This window comes from Cygnus atratus, chromosome 2 (assembly GCF_013377495.2).
Source record: "Cygnus atratus isolate AKBS03 ecotype Queensland, Australia chromosome 2, CAtr_DNAZoo_HiC_assembly, whole genome shotgun sequence".
In the NCBI taxonomy this organism is placed as follows: domain Eukaryota; kingdom Metazoa; phylum Chordata; class Aves; order Anseriformes; family Anatidae; genus Cygnus; species Cygnus atratus.
The window spans coordinates 23033822-23049895 of NC_066363.1; the positions used below are offsets into that span (position 1 = coordinate 23033822).

Below are 16074 nucleotides of genomic sequence, written 5' to 3' on the forward strand. Positions count from 1 at the left end.
TGTATATGCTATAGCATGTATTATATCAAAACATACTAGTATTTGAGTCATTGAGCCTGAGGGCATGGTACCATGGCTATCAGGACAGCTGATAGCATACAGATTATTCTTATTCTGCGTTTGCCACATATCTTGCACAGTTTTCTTTGTTGTCATATTGATGTTTCTCTCTTGTCCAGTTCTTCTGCAGCTGAATCCTCTAATACTTTGTTAATATGTATTTTATAGATTACTGTTTCTTTTCCTTTTATCTGCTAGAAGCACATGAGTAAAATGATTAGAATTTTCAGGGAAATAAAATCAGTCCTACCTCTTAATAAAAAAATCCACATATGTTGTTTGAAAGTATGAATAGGGCTTGTGAGAAAGCAAAGGGGTGAAGAGACCATCTGCGTTGTCAGTTGCTGTACTCTGTGCTTCAGAAAATTGAGACCCTTTAATTAAAAAAGCTGCAAGAATTATTATTATTTTTTTTTCTTTTCTGTTCTGACAACTGTGTATATTGCCACTAACAACGATACATATTTTTATATAATCTACCTGCTCCAGGAAACTTTACAGATGCTAATCACTTGCTTTTTTGCATTTGTCTTTTGCATGCTTAATGTGTTACAGCCAGGAATGAAGTGGCCTTGACCCATCCAAGAGCACTCTTTTCCAAGTATGCCACAAAGCTTTCTGATTTCCTTTGAAATTTCCTTAAGTAAAAGATCAATCAGTTGGTGGCAGCAGACACTAAAAAAGAAAAGTGTCTTTGAAGTTTGGAGCTGCTCTCAGATGTAGGAACCGAGGCTGGGCAATGTCCACAGATAGGCTCCCATGGCTGGCTAAAGCCCTGGTGAAGCCAACAAAGCTGTGGATAATCACAGTCGTCTCCAAACTCCTCTGGACTGGGGTATTTGTCTAACTCTTTAAGGATGTTCCCCTCCTCTTCCCTTTCTGCTTTTATCCACTGATTTTATTTATTTATTTTAATCAACTTTCATGTTAGCTAAGATCCAGTGTGGCTTTCTGAGGATTTAGCTTAAGCACAACACCTCTAAATTGCCTTGTCAGCCCTTCACATGCATACTTGGCTCCATCAAAATGAGTGTTTTCATCATGATCTAGAGTGGAGGCTGATGGAAAAATAAAAGAGTGAGTAAAAACCTAAGAGCCACGATCAAATAAAACCACACAAATGTTCAGGGCAAAGCCAACTCCACAGCAGTTCTGACATATGGGATGGTTACCTGAGAGCTGGTGACTCTATCTTGGATTTAAGAGGTTCCAATTTTTCCCTGGCAGTGGGCACTGTGAGATACCCCAAACAGTCCTGTTTTGCACAGGAACTTGCGATGATGTGAAGACTGAAGCAGTGACCAGTCTTGTGAAGCTCTCTACTGAAAACCTGCTTGGGAGAGTGGGTTACAGCTGTTTAACTTTAAATTTTAAAAATTGTCCTCGATGTAGAATCAAATTAAGCATGAGCACTTTGTACTGAAAGAGAGGGAGTTAATTTTCTCCTGATGCAGAAATGAGAGCTCAGGTTGTCAACAGTTGTTTGATGCCTCTGATTTTGTCTTGCTTTGAAAATTTCTTACCTCTTTAGGTCCTTGTAAACAGAGATATCAAGATTCCCCCACCCCCCACCCCGGCTCTGTCTACTTATTTAATTTGTCAAATCTTTGTGTAGAACTTCCATAGCTTAACTAATTACAGCATGAATATTCAGCAGAAGTAATCTCATTTAAGCATTTATTACTTCCAGGTTTGGGATTTAAGGCACATTCACAGTGCATTAGCGTGACACCCAGCTCTTGCACTGTGATCCCTTTAGCTTTCTTCTTCTGCCATAGGTCAGAGATTGAATTCAATTAGTTTATTTTCTCATGATGTATTTATTAGAAGATAAACTTCTCTGCTTCAGGAGTTGTTTCTACTGTTTTTTATACTGAATTTACTTTTACTGTTTTTCCTGGCACATTTCTGACAGAAACGGTGTTTGGACTGATCACTGAAACTTTTTCCCAAATATCTAATGGGAAAATCCCTGACTCTATTTACACATACTCTGCACTTTTGCCAGAGTGACCTACTTAAGAGACTGTTCCATTTTTATTTCATTTTATTTTTCTCGTAACTGTGTGGGGAAAGAAGGAGATGATGAAACAACATGATCAGTTTTTCATTTATCTGTTTTCAGGACCTCTCAGAAGAATAAGCAAAAGGTGTGCAAGTGGCAGTGCTTACATGCTCATTCTGACGTTGTAAAAAAGAAACAAACATTAAGTGATGCATTGTAACCTTTTGCATTGCACAGGCAATCACATTTCATCTGATGGTGGAGCCCCTGTTCCAAATTCAGCAACTTGGGCTTGACTAAAGGATCCACTTTTGATCAAATGGTTGCAAGAGACAGTGAATTCACCCATGCTAAAGAACACTCACCTGATAACATTAAAATAATGATCCTCACTATTTTTATCTTCAAGGCACAACCAGAAAGTTTTTAATCTAAATTCCTAGAGCTTTAACTCCAAGCATTTTTGTTGTATCTTTCTCATGCTGGGATAATGATATTTGATACTGATGCTTTGTCTCTCTAATGGTCCTATTACTTTTCCTAATCTGAGCATTTAAAACTTCTTAGTCTTCATGGTCCTTTGTTTGGAAAGTTGTAATGGAGCCATATTTCCTTATGTGTGTTCCTTGAAAATAAGTGCAACAGCATCAAATGTCAAACACCTACACCTGAGAGGAATTAAACAAGTTTCTTTACTCTCAGCCTCTGGGTAGAGTGCTTTAAATTGAGTTGCAGCTTTAAACCAAGTCAAGGCTGCCTAAGTATGCTTGTGGTTTTATCTGAAGCTTATGTGATACTCCCTGTATGCGTCTCTCACCCTTGCTGCTCTTTTAAACAATCCCAGAGTCGTGTATGTTTGTATGGTTAGTAGCTTTTGTGGGAGTTTCGTAAGAGACAAGCTGCTTTTTCCCACTTCTCCAGATATTGGATTATGAAATTTCAGTGTTACAATAATGACCTGGGTGTGTTGGATTGCATTCACCCTTAACATTTTTTTAGCTGAATGAATTCAATTTCTGTAGTCCATACATGTAAAGAATGTTTCTGTATTCTTACTCTCGTTTTGGTGTAATGGAGTCTTCTCCAGAGTCCTCAGTGTCCTTTTCACCATGTGAAGCAATCCATGGCTGGTGCCGTCCGCAGGTATTGGGTAACTTCCCTTCTCTGCACCTCTGAAAATCACAAGACCTTGTTAGATGTTACCCCTGTTCTCCTGTACTGCGAGTCCCCCGTGAACCATTTGAGCATGGTTCATAGCCCTTCCTAACAGCCCGTCTGGGAATTGTTTTCAGGCAGTGCTTTCCAGGGTACATCTCCTTGTGTCTGAAGCACTGGCATGCCTTCATTGTTCCTGCGCAATGACCTTCCGTAGGACTGGGTTTGATGGCACCGGGCCTAAAACCCATGGTTCATCAACTCTCTTCTGTGTGTATCCGTCCTCATCGCTCATAAGGATTTCCTCAGCAATGATTTTGTGTTTTATGTGACGTGCTGTAAAAAAAAAAAAGGTGGACCTGCAACTAATTCCTGAGAAGCTCCCTAGAAACCACCGTATCTGATGGAGTTCTCCATCTGAATTTACCAGCACAGGTGACAAAAACTGCAGTCCTGCAGGTAATCTGCTAACTGTTTTCACAATGTTATCAATCATTTTTTATTACTTTTTTTTTTTTTTTTGTGAAACTGTGTTAAAGCTTAGAGTATCTACAGTGACTGTTAATGTTTTTAGTTTTTTAATTTTAATTTTTTATTTTTAACATTAAAAATTAGTGGTTGGGAATACCTTGAAACTTTCATTGTCCTTATCAAGATACTTTAGTATATGGTTGTATTTCTACGTGTGCAGTAGGACCAGATACGATTTATATTTCTCCATAATTATATATAAAATCACACTTTTCACAAAACCTGAGTGATATAAAATCACAAAACCTGAGTTTCTTCTTCCTGAGGGGTAAAATATATGTTCTATACATAACCACTATTCTGGACACTTCAGGTAAGGCATGAAAATTATAAATTGTGATGCCTGAATTCTACCACTAAAACCAAAACCAGTCTATGTCTGTAAACACGTAATATATATAGATGTGAGGGTAAGCGGCTGTCAAAATTATTTGCCAAAAGTTGTGGTGAGTTTTCTGATGTTTAAATCAAGTTCAGCAATTGCTCAGAATACCTTTAGTTTGGGAGTTTTCAGCCGGTTTTAATGGATTACCTGCCAGCAATAACAAATGGAAACTAGGATAAAACTGCCTGTTGTCGGGAAGCTTAAACTTTACAGTAATCTGCTTTACTGTTGGAAAATTTGTAGGGGTCTGTGAACTGAAAAATATGAGAACTCCTGATAATTCAGAGAGGAATTAATTCAGGCAGTGTTTATAGCCCATGTTCTGCAGGAAGAGAGAATAGCTGATCACAAGTTTACCTTCTGGCTCTCTAATCTGCAAAGCTCCTCGTAATTAGAGAACTACCCTCTGCTTTAGGAAACCTGTGTCCAATTCCTCTCCTAGCCTCTGATTTCCCATGTGATTTTGTGTTTGTCACTGACACAGGGATCATTAAAGAAACTTGGGATACGTCTGTGATGACAGTAGGGTGTGAATTTAACAATCTGCTACTTTGTAAAAGACAGGGAAGTCTTGAGTTTGCCAGGAAACATGGTGTTTGTCTGGTTGTTTGAAGAAGAGATGCTAGAAGGCATTCAGTGGGGTATTCAGTGATCCTTAGGTGTCTGGTACTGTCCCAATAGTCAGGGTAGACCTGCATAAGTCCCTTGATCTCTCTCAGATTTTTGTGGCTGGACGGAAGGTATCTGCAAGGCCCTGGCACAATTGGGTACCTTCAATTATTGTATTTATTCATCTCGACAAAGCTAAGAAGGCTTGATAGTAAAACAAGACCAAAGTTTCTGCAGTGGGACTTAACGTTTGACCTTTAGACCAATCCAATTAAGGATGGGATTTGGTTTCCAGTCTCTGCTTATGGGATTGGAAAACAAAAGCTACAGGCAAAACAAACAAACTGTAATCCTATATGCATTTAACATAATTCCCTCTAATTACTTCTGCACCCATCCTCCCTGATAGCCTCAGCCAGCTCTGACGGATAGGGGTGCTGGGTCTGTCCTGTCCTGGGGCTCCTGCAGCTCTGGTTCATTGCCAGCCAAATGGGGAGCGGGACACTGCTCTGTCTTCTCCTCCCTCCCTCCCTATTCTAATCATTTCTTTACTTTCTTTCCATATACTTTTCTCCAGAATGATTCTTTGAAAATACTTCCTTTCCTCTATGGCTGCACTTGGTCATAGATCATTTGTCCCAAACATACTTGTTTTGGGACATCCTGTTTTGGTCTAACATTATTCAGCCACTTGTGTGAAGCTTTTCTTAGATGAAATCTGAGCAACTGTGAAGAGAAGCAAGCACAGCGAAGGGGCTGCATTTGAATGAATCCCAAATTATGCGCCAAAGTGAATGTGGAAACCAAAACAGAGGATGTGTGTGAAGATATATGGACAAAAAATACCACTTCTGTTTTGCAGTGTTTGGAGAAATTAGCTAGGTTTCATTCAATTCTCTAAGCTCTGTGAAAGTTCTCTCAAGGCTCTATAGTGTATGTTTTTCTAACACTGATGTTCCTTATAAGAAATCAATATGTCTAGGATCTAGTCGTGTCAGAGCTAATATTTATGTCAATTCTGGATTCCCAGATTCAGGAACATCAAATTAAGGCAATATGCAACAATAAGAGACACGCTATTTTTCTTATCACAATGCTATCTAAAAAATCTTGAGAAATGCCAGCTTCCTCCAGGGAGCCAAGCATTCAGGTTAACATCAGGGAGATGCAATTGGAGATCTGCAACAGAAGCATGCATAATGCAGAGGAAAGGAAGAGTCTCTATAGAAAGAAAAGCTTACTCTGTAGGAAAGAAAATCTTTCACAGTCTGTGGAAGAGATGCCATATTTAGGCTATTACTAAATAGAAAACACCAAAGATTTATTAAATATGTTAATCATAGTATGGAAGAGCAGCAGAGCATAGGTTACGTAGTTCCTGTCAGCATTCATACCATTCACCAGTTCATTATTTGGAGTAGTGGATCAAAAAGGCTCACCAGTGTTTGAGACAAGAGAGGCTCTTCTAAAATCTTCTGTCTGTTAGCAGGTAACAAAACCCCCCCAAACCTGACATGCATGAAAAAAAGGGGCTTTCTGGACTGGATCACAGTCAAATCTTGGAGTGAGAGTAACTTAGATAAGGCAGCTAAGGCTGGCAGAAGAATGCAGAGCAAATAAAAATTGCAGACCTCAGGTCTCATGATGCAGTGTGGTGGAACTAAAGAGAATTGCTCGGGTCCCTGTGGTTCAAGATCAGCAATATCAGTGGTGTCAGCTGCATCCCCCTGGGGCCAGTGTGTGTCTGACATCCCATTACTGTCTTTAGACTTAAGTAAATGTAATTAATTAAAATACTTTCTTTTCGCTAATAAGTGCATTTTGGGGGTTGAAATGGATATTGAAACAAAAAGTTGAAGTTACATTGGTGACATTATGCTGTATGTGGATGTCTAAAAGTCACATTATACCTAAACACTATGCATCAAAACAAATCTTGCATGATGAAATCCAAGTTCAGCTAGCACAACAATATCCATGTGGCTATTTGTTTAAAAAGCTGCAGTTTATATTTTCTAAATGTTGACTGTCATTTAGAAGTAGAGTTGAGAGTCAATGATTTATTCGTGCAGGAATTCTTATGTCCATATGCACTTAAAGGCTCTTCTTTTCTTCTGGGAACCATATAGAAAACACCCTTTCTAAATTTTATTCCACAGCCTTCTAATGTCCTTTCTAACCAGGCTTTGTCAGTAAAAATAAACAAATAATATACGGAGAGCTCAGCCAAAAAAATGTACGCAGGATGCTAACACTTTTCTTAACATTTGCTATTGTTTTCAAAATACTGCCATTGAATTATTTTAGTTTAACTATTATGTAAAAAGTGCTAAAGAGATGTTTCTCTACAACGTTCAAGGAATAAGTATGTAAATTTATGAAGTAAATACTCTCCAGATGCCTAAGAATAAGAGGACACGAAATCCCTCACTTAGACTGGAAAAACAAGTGCTGCTGGAGATCTGACCTATTATTATCTACCGAAGTCAACAAAAAGCCCACTGCTGCCTTCAAATGAGAGGGCTTTGGATGGGCTCCTGAGAGCTGCCTCATGCATCCAGGCAAACAAATAGCATTGTCTGCTTGGTTTGTACACAGCAGATATTGGCATTTTATTCTTGGAGTAAACAGCAAATTGCAAATTGTACCTCACGGCTTGGCGTTTTCTGTAAACCTGGGTCTAGGTTTTAGCTTCACAAATCAGCCTGCTATCAGTCCTTGAAGAAGTCCTTTTGTATTTCCTGCGTGAGCTGCAGCTCTGTGCCCATCTGAGACTGACTTAGCAGTGAGTGAACATGCAGGTGGTGTTCAGTCAGGCCACGGTTACTTTGCCCTGAATGCCAGTGAGGGTAAAGCAGGCCTGACTTGGGCTCTTCTCTTAACACAGGGCACTCAGAAATACAAAGGACCGTACTCTCTGATAGGAAAGGAGGCAGAGCCTTCGCAGTGTTTGTATGTCATAGACCATGGCTTTCAGATGGGTGTTATTCACCATGGCTGTTGCAATTTAAACTCCAGCCCACAGGTTCAGCTGTGAGAGAGAGAAAAGGGCATTTTTTAGATCTGCATCTGCATAGGCAGAAACCCTGATTGTAAATCCTCTAACAAGTAATCACAAAAGCAAACTGTGTATCTTGGAACTGTTTCTGTTCTTCATAACACAAATCTGGAGTAATTCTGTAACACAGAGCAGAATATGGCTCCACAATGACAAGTCTACATATTCATTCAGGCTACGAATTTTCTTCTTCCCTTTCTCTTCTACCTACACACACACATGCACTCTCTTTTTCTTTTTCTGTCTTTTAAAATTGCTCTCTCTGCTTCTGTCTCCTCATTTTCAGGGAGCTGTAAAGAGGTGTTACAGGTATTCCCACAACCTCTTCAGGCCCTTAGAATGCATACATGATCCCTTCTGCAGTAAACAGTTCCCTAAGATTAACATAGAAAATCTTTGAAGGAAGCTTGAAATGGAGTACTTCTCCATCATTTGACAGGTCTAGGAAAACTTCTGTAATGATACAGACACACGTCAATATGCATATATCATCTTATGTCATGTAGAGTATAAAGCATGCACAAGTGATGCTTAGTAAGAGCACTTGGTGCCAGAATTATTTACAAGAAACCTGGCTCCATCAGCTGCTGATACAAGAGACTCCTTCACCATTGTTTCAGGGACTAAGGACATGTTCTTTTTGGGCCAGAGGATGAGCTGAATAAGGGTGTAGGTCCAGAACTAAAAAAAGTTCCATTGTTGAGAATTTGTTTGAGAAGTATCATTCATGTATAATATATATATGTAAATATATATATATATATAATTTTATTGATAAGGCTTGTTTGAAAGTATAGTTAGCTATGCTGTCATGCTAGCTAGTATACTACTTAGCATGCTCATACCTTCATATTTGTATTTATCCTCTCAATGGACTGGGATGAGAACAACACAGAGAGAAAAGATAGCAAGCAAGTATTGCCCTATAGAAACAAGCTTTTCTTTACTCTCCAATGTGAAGAAGGCTGTCGGATTTTCAGTTTCCAGTTTAACAGTGAGGTCACCATCCCAGCTGTATCCCGTTTTTCCACAATATCCTCAGTCCACTTTGATGCCTAAGCAAATATCTATTTATGTGAACATCCAAGGAGCAAGCAAAGATGGTGGAAGGTGAGCCCTGGCAGCTGTCTGAAATTTCCTGCCTTCCAACACCACTGTGCAACTAAACATACCAGCAGATGAATCATAGCAAAAGAGGTTCCAGAAATAAAAACAGAATACAGAACTGTAAATAATTTCCTTTATTATGGTTAAAATGTATGTATTTTCATCAAATATCTATAATATTGCATCCAAAATTTGTTTTTAGAAAAATCAACAACCTTATCATCATGAGATACAATCATGACATGTAATATAAAACCCCTGATAAAATAGGATTTTCCTTCAGTTCCTTTCCTTACAACTCACTGCTTACACAAAAAATCACCGTACTTGTAGAGAAGCTTAGGCTTGTGAGAACATCTCACATCTTCCTGACATTTTGGTCTCTCCTCCATCCCCTTCCCATGTGAGTTTCTGCAGTACAGCAAGGATTCAGTAATCCTTGGCAGATACACTATGAACACTAGAGTTCCTGTACACAAACCAAGCAAATCTTACTCAACTATCTCTAAGGCATGAATATAGGTCTCTTTCAGATCAGATATTAATGGAGGATAAACTAACATTGGGAAGATGACAGCCCTTCCTCATCCAGCATCCGTCCTGTGTCCATTCTACGGGCTGGTGGCTTCTGGAGGTGGAAGCAGGGTGGGTGCTCGTGTGTATAGGTATGCGTGCCTGTGTGTGTGTAGGAGCACGGAGACCTGAGCCCCAGGGGCAGAACAGTGAAGAGGAGCAGACACCAGCTGACACAAGAGGTTGCTCTGGTTCTGGCCAGTCCCGGAGGAGATTTGGAGTGACAGAGGGACACTAAGCACCATTACTTCTCTCATACTCATTAAGAATGGAAGGTGAATAGGAAAAGGGGAATACATTGAGCAAACGAGAGGGCCTAGGCCTGCGTGAAAGAACGCCTGGAGTGCAGGACCTCAATGACCTCGTTTGATTTGGATTTTAAACTTGCCACTAGGGTGAGTTTATTTTACTTAGGGCCTGCCTAAGCCTTTCATTTTTTCTCTCACTCTCCAGATAAAGGAGAATCAGGACTTCATTTTGATATGCCTTCATAATCTTTTGTTTGTTTGTTTCTTCTAAACAATACAGCTTAGGCTAATTATACCGCAGACTTGTTGATAATGTAGTTTGACTGTTCTGAGTATCGGGGATTCCTCTCCCAGCCCTGCCGAATTTGTGTGAGCTGTTTGTCTAGACAAGGAAATATAAGCACAAATTTGAGAACCAGTACAATGCACGGAACAATGAGGGAGAGCATATAGACGTTCGGAAGATACCATCTGTATGATGATGGACTCAGGAACCGTTTTCCACTATATACCAGTGTGTGTGCAGTGCATAAAATCAACGTCAGATATCCCAGTTTGGACTAGGAGAGAACAAAGAAAAGAAAGAAAGAAGTAAAGGTTAAAATAGTAAATTAAACCAGAACAAATACAATTTACTGTACACAGCAAGCTACATGGAATATGCCAAGTTTGGTATTCATCGACGACTACTGAAATTAAACTGCTTTGTATATTATAAAGGCTCTTAATTGTGTTTTAATAAAGAATCGTTCAAATGGATCTAAGTGGAACATTTTTTTTTCCCATTAACAACCCTGATAATTTTTGCTAGTTCACACACACTGCCTAGTGGTTGTCATATTTGTTAAAATGCAGAGAAAAGGCTGAAATTCAGTTGAGAGATCCAAGCCTTTTATATGCTCTAGTGCTAATCCACCCAGAACTATACTGTGCAAGTTTTTGGCCTGAATAAAACATTCACTGATTGTAATTTCCATTTTCTACCTTCCCCTGCCAGCCCGGCTCCTGCAGAGGCACTGCAGCCTGCACCAACTTTCCTCCTGATGAGGAGCCAAGATGGTGGTGTTACCAAGGGCAGCAAATTTTAAAGCCTGCAGAAACTGCAGATTCTCTTCAGATGCTTGCCATTGAGAGAGTTGGAGTGATAAAGTCATTTTTCAGATTCATGTTAACTGAGTTATCTTGTGAACTAACAAAATTAGACCAATAAATGGCTAAGATATTTTATGATTCGGTATAATTTAGCAGTTGATAATTCCACAATGCCAGCTTTCCATTTGTAATTTAGGAGCTCAGGTCTTCCCGCTTTTCTATTGTTAGTGTAATAATCCTGTCTGTTCCATAAGCAGCCACCAGAGAAGCTGTGTTTTCTTTCATTGGTGAGCTGTATAGCAATGTAGATTTTTTTTTATTTTTTTTATCATGCGATGGTGAATAATACACACATCACATTTGGAGATACGAGTGGAGGAAACTCCTAAGTCTCTAGTAAACCTCTCTCTAGTCATAGTTTATAAGGAAACAGGGAATTTTCCATCTGAGAGGAAAGTAGTATTTTTAGAGAAAGTCTTTCTCTTACCTGTACAAATCGAAATTCTCGCCAGTTGACACTGTTGCTGACGGAAGGCAAGGAGGTTATTCCCAGAAGAACAAAGAAAAAGAATCCTAAAATCCCCAAAGCCAAATAGGAGTCGCTAAGCCAGCCATTAGTGTTGTTAAATGGATCTGTTTTATTGTTCAGTGCCTGAAGGAAAGAAGACCATATATACATTAGTGGTAGTGTTTTTAGGATCAATATACAGAAAAATATGTGCTTTAAGTTAACTAGGTGACAAATGTGATACATTAACTATCTGAAAATGATTGGAGATTTACTTTGAATGGCTACTCAAAAAGCAAAAGAGGCATTATGTCTATAATCGTGGTACTTGTCTTATCTGCTATAGATCTACTGTTGAGAACAGGTTTGTGATCATTTGTTGTTAAATAAAGTCAGAAAGTCAAAATATGTGCCATTCTTAAAGTTATATGGAGAAATAAGGAAATACGTTTCTTTAAATTACTCTTAATGTTCATTTTTTCCTGTTTATTTTATGAGTATTTAAACTACTTAGGCCAGACTGAGGCCAGAAATTCCATTAACTCAACATAATATCAACAACCTTTGGATTTATTAGTGGTTAAAAGGAACATAGAAATGAGGAAAATAACCCTAATGTAAAGAATATTAGACTGTCCACATGAACTTGTGAAGCTCAACATACCGGGTAGTACTTGTAAAAGAGCTGGAGGAAGGGAAGACATAACAAGGAACAAAACTTACCTTGGAGATAATTCTATCCTCAGTTCTCCATCTTACATAGTAGCGAATTGGGATGATGAGAGTGTAAAAAACGTGCAGAAAAGCAAATGCCAAGGCTACTAGTCCAAGTTGTTTCCTACACAGCATCCATTTGTCCAGCCAGTCTGGGAAACGCTTGTATTTGGTACCTCTGTATAACTGGATGATTGCAGCAAGTACACCAGGAAGATAAACTAAGCCAAGAAGGATGAGTGCCACCACAGGGCAGATCCGATTTGGAATGGAAATTGCAATAAAAAATGAAAAATCTTTGTTTTCATAAACATAAGAGTAAATTACATCACGAATCAAACAGTAGAAGAAGAAAAATGCAGTTAGGCCAAGGGACAAAAAGATGGGAAACTTCCACATTGGAAACAGTTGCAGAGGATAATTTTCAATTTCCTGAGCAGCCAAGAGGGATCCCTGATCTAATGGTGTGAGACCCAGTGCACGAACAATATCCATCACCATTTGTTTAGCTTCCATGTCATCTCCACAGACAAACACCTGCAGCCAAAAACAAACAGAAGTTTTATTTTGACAGAATTTTGTAATATTTTCTACTGCTGTCCTGCTTGGATATGGACAGTGAGCACAAGCTTCCTAGGCTACTCGCTGGCTTCAATGCTAGTCTTACTTCATGTAAGTAAAAAACATCCTATAGGTAATTTCTTGACCAAGAGGCCCAAGAACTAAGAACATGAATCTTTTCTTTGGGGAAGGACATCATTTCAAGCGGCAAAATTCTGCATGTGGAAAGAACAGAGTATCATACAGTACAAATCTTTGCCTAGAGCACTTGAATTTCACCACTCTTCTGAAGACCCTGCATGCAGTTTGTAAGCACAAGATTTTGTAATAATAAGTAGGAGCAACACTGCCACTACAATGGTCCATAAGGACTCCAGGGAACTGGGGACAGGGATCTTTCAAATATAGTTGCTCTGCCATGAAAGTAAATAGTATTTCTTCTCGTGTCTATTAAAAGAGGGAAGAAACTGTTCTATAAGTGTGCAAAATAATACTCAGAATCATAGAATCACAGAATGATTTGGGTTGGAAGGGACCTTAGAGATCACCCAGTTCCAACGCCCTGCCATGGGCAGGGACACCTCCCACCAGACCAGGTTGCTCAAAGCCCCATCCAGCCTGGCCTTGGACACCTCCAGGGATGGGGCATCCACAGCTTCTCTGGGCAGCCTTGTGCCAGCGCCTCACTGCCCTGAGCGAATAATTTCCTCCTTCTATCTAATCTAAATTTACTTTTTTTTTTTTTTTTTTTTTTTTTTTTACTTTAAAGCCATTACTTCTCATCCTATCACTACACCCCTTGACAGAGTCCCTCCCCAGCTTTCCTGTAGGCCCTCTTTAGGTACTGGAGGGCCGCTATAAGGTCTCCCTGGAGCCTTCTCTTTTCCAGGCCTCTGATCATCTTTGTGGCCCTCCTCTGGACTCGTCTTAAGAGGTCCTTGTCCTTCTTGTGCTGGGGACCCCAGAGCTGAATGCAGCACTATGGGTGGGATCTCACAAGAAAACTTTTTTTGAAACTGAGAAAAAGGGGGTAATTTCTGCTCTCATTTTTCTTACTGTGATGAAGGCTTTTACAGTATAGATTTGACTGTCCTTAGTATTTAGTTTAGACAAAACCATTTCTGTCAGCAGAAAAGAAAGCTAGCAATGCTTTGAGTAGTTGGCCATGCATCATGCAAAGGTAATGTCCCTCGGAGTGGCAGAAAACAGGGCAATAATAAATGATTTGTTTGAGGGAGGATGCTATGTTGCTTCCTATGATCAGCTTGCCTGTGATTAAGGAAAGAGTTCACATGGTTCGTATGTGCTATTGTTGTGTGAGACTTCCATGGTGATGGATTCTGACTTAGAAAACTTTATTAATTTCTTCACCTTCCAGCTTATTTCTCCCATTGCTCATAATCATTCTATTGCCCTGTCATATCCCTCACATCCTTTTTTTTTTTTTTTTTCTCCCTTCATTTTATTCTTGCATTGGTATGTTCCTTCTATCTCCTTTCTGTTTAACTTCACATTCTAGGTGAACAACCGATGCAGCCCTCATTTCCTCCTGATTTGCTGTCTCTCTGTCTTTGTGGCTCTGCTTTCTTTCTTTCCTTGCTCCTGTAATGTCTCCTAACACCTTCCTGCTTTCTGAGGCGAGCTATCAATATTCCTTGTCATGTCATATTAGCGTCCCAAAGTAAATTTCAGCACACATTTAATTTGAGATGGGCAATTACAGTGAAAATTCCATCCCAGCCTTGTCTGATTCATATGTCCCATGTGTGTGTTTTGTCTAACTGTTAAAAGCCTATATGATATATCATACCTCTACGAAACAGGAAGCTCCTGTGGTTCAGTCTTACCTGCCGGCTTGCATCCAGTGTGCCTGACTGCAAAGCCCAGGCAGACACGGTGTTAAAGGCTTTTACAACCTTAGCGCCAGGTACCAGCTGAGCGAGGTACTCTGCATTGGATTCAGGATACTGGTTTATTTTCAAGTTGTTGCTTACGTCCACCAGCACTTTTCCACGGAGTATTTCTGCTAATGGTGTAAGGAAGTCGTAGTATTGCCTCTGGATCGCTATAATGATGATGGCAGCTTTCTGTGCTGCCTCGGCGTGGCTCAGCACCTCTGCTTCTTTGGGAATCAGGCTGGATGTCTGCAGGCTTCGGCTTCCAAACACAACGGGGTAGCCAGACTGAATCATTTTCTGCCCCAGAGCTCTTCCAAAATCTCCAGTTCCAAATATGCACACTGTCTCTCTTTTGTTAGATGTGTTAGGAGCCAAAGCCATTATGTTGGAAGAATTTTTATTCATCTATTAAAAAAAAAGGAACAAGCTAAGCAAAACATCGATCTCTTGAAAATGAAAGGTTAACATTTGTTCTGGTTACACATAATAAATATCTGAGAGTTTCTTGCTTATTAATATGCTTCCTGCACACTCATTTGGATGCACACACTTCTGTACAGTTTTTTAAAAACAAGTTCTGGATATTCAGCTCTCCATCTCATACAGCACCCTCCTTTCCATCCATCTTACAGATTTTAACATTCGGCTGAGCCTTTGCAGCTTTCCTCTCTCAAAAAGAAAGCAGGAGGAAAAGGTACAGGAGCACTACAAGCAAGGGTTGCACACTCAAGACAATTTCTGCTTACTTATGCTATAGAAAAACATTACAGAGAAGTGTGGTACTAACCAGATTGGAACCTAGAAGGTCTTTTTGTAAAATACTTGAAGAAATGATCTACAAGCTAGCTACAAAATCTGTTGTCTGCAATATTTCCTTAATATGACTAGTCAGTGCCAGTTTGTTTTATTATTGTTCTTCAATTTCCCGAAGAATGTCCTGTGAAGCATTTGGACAGTGGAATTGGAGTATTTCATGTTGAACATTTATTTTTGATATTTATATATTACTCATACTAAAATTCTCTTTGAGGTTTTTATCTATCCTCCTTTATCATAGTACCTGGAAGCTTCGAAGTCTTTAATGTATTATCCATGCCATAGCAGTATATACGCTTTGTACTTTACAGAGGGAGACCCATGATACAAATGCAGAATCAAAAGGGGCTGATCCAAAGATCTTGCAGCAGATCCACATGCCGTTGTCCTCGATTTTCAAAAGGTGACCCGAGGACAGAAAATCTGAGGCCCTAAGGAAGGTCTCCAACAGGAGATCTTGAGAGACCCTGCTCTCCATACAGCTGCTAATTCAGTCCTTAGAGTAGCCATGTCATTTGCCAGAGCCCTGATTCAAGTCTTTCACAGCATCTCCTGTAAGTGTCTTAATTAAAGCAGTGGGAATAATTTTCCAATTTGCAGAATGGAATTGCATGAAGTGGTTAGCTTGACCCAAAAGGATTGCTTTACTACTGCTGTTTATTAACCCTTTGCTCACATTCTGCTGCAAACCACTGGTCAGAACGAAACTGCCATTTAAAAATATGGAGAAGATACTCTCTGGTTTCTTTTATAT

General features: G+C 39.6%; 1 protein-coding gene across 1 annotated transcript; it reads right to left on the reverse strand.

Moving 5' to 3' along the window:
* Window positions 1-9976: 9976 nt before the first annotated feature.
* Window positions 9977-14909, reverse strand: STEAP4 (STEAP4 metalloreductase). The gene is made up of 4 exons (XM_035545424.1): window positions 14454-14909; window positions 12055-12582; window positions 11311-11475; window positions 9977-10291 (listed from the first exon to the last, which is right to left on the reverse strand). Exons 1-4 carry the CDS (start codon window positions 14907-14909, stop codon window positions 10022-10024), a joined length of 1419 nt encoding a protein of 472 aa, XP_035401317.1. The 3' UTR covers window positions 9977-10021.
* Window positions 14910-16074: the final 1165 nt, after the last annotated feature.

What these genes read in the sequence shown, in the direction of transcription:
- STEAP4 (XM_035545424.1), bottom strand. Translation starts at nt 14,909, where the DNA reads ATGAATAAAAATTCTTCCAACATAATGGCTTTGGCTCCTAACACATCT. An exon ending in CACTGGATGCAAGCCGGCAG is followed by an intron (nt 12,583 to 14,453) that starts GTAAGACTGAAC and finishes TTTTGGCTGCAG; the next exon opens with GTGTTTGTCTGTGGAGATGA. An exon ending in GAGAATTTCGATTTGTACAG is followed by an intron (nt 10,292 to 11,310) that starts GTAAGAGAAAGA and finishes GTTCTCTCCTAG; the next exon opens with TCCAAACTGGGATATCTGAC.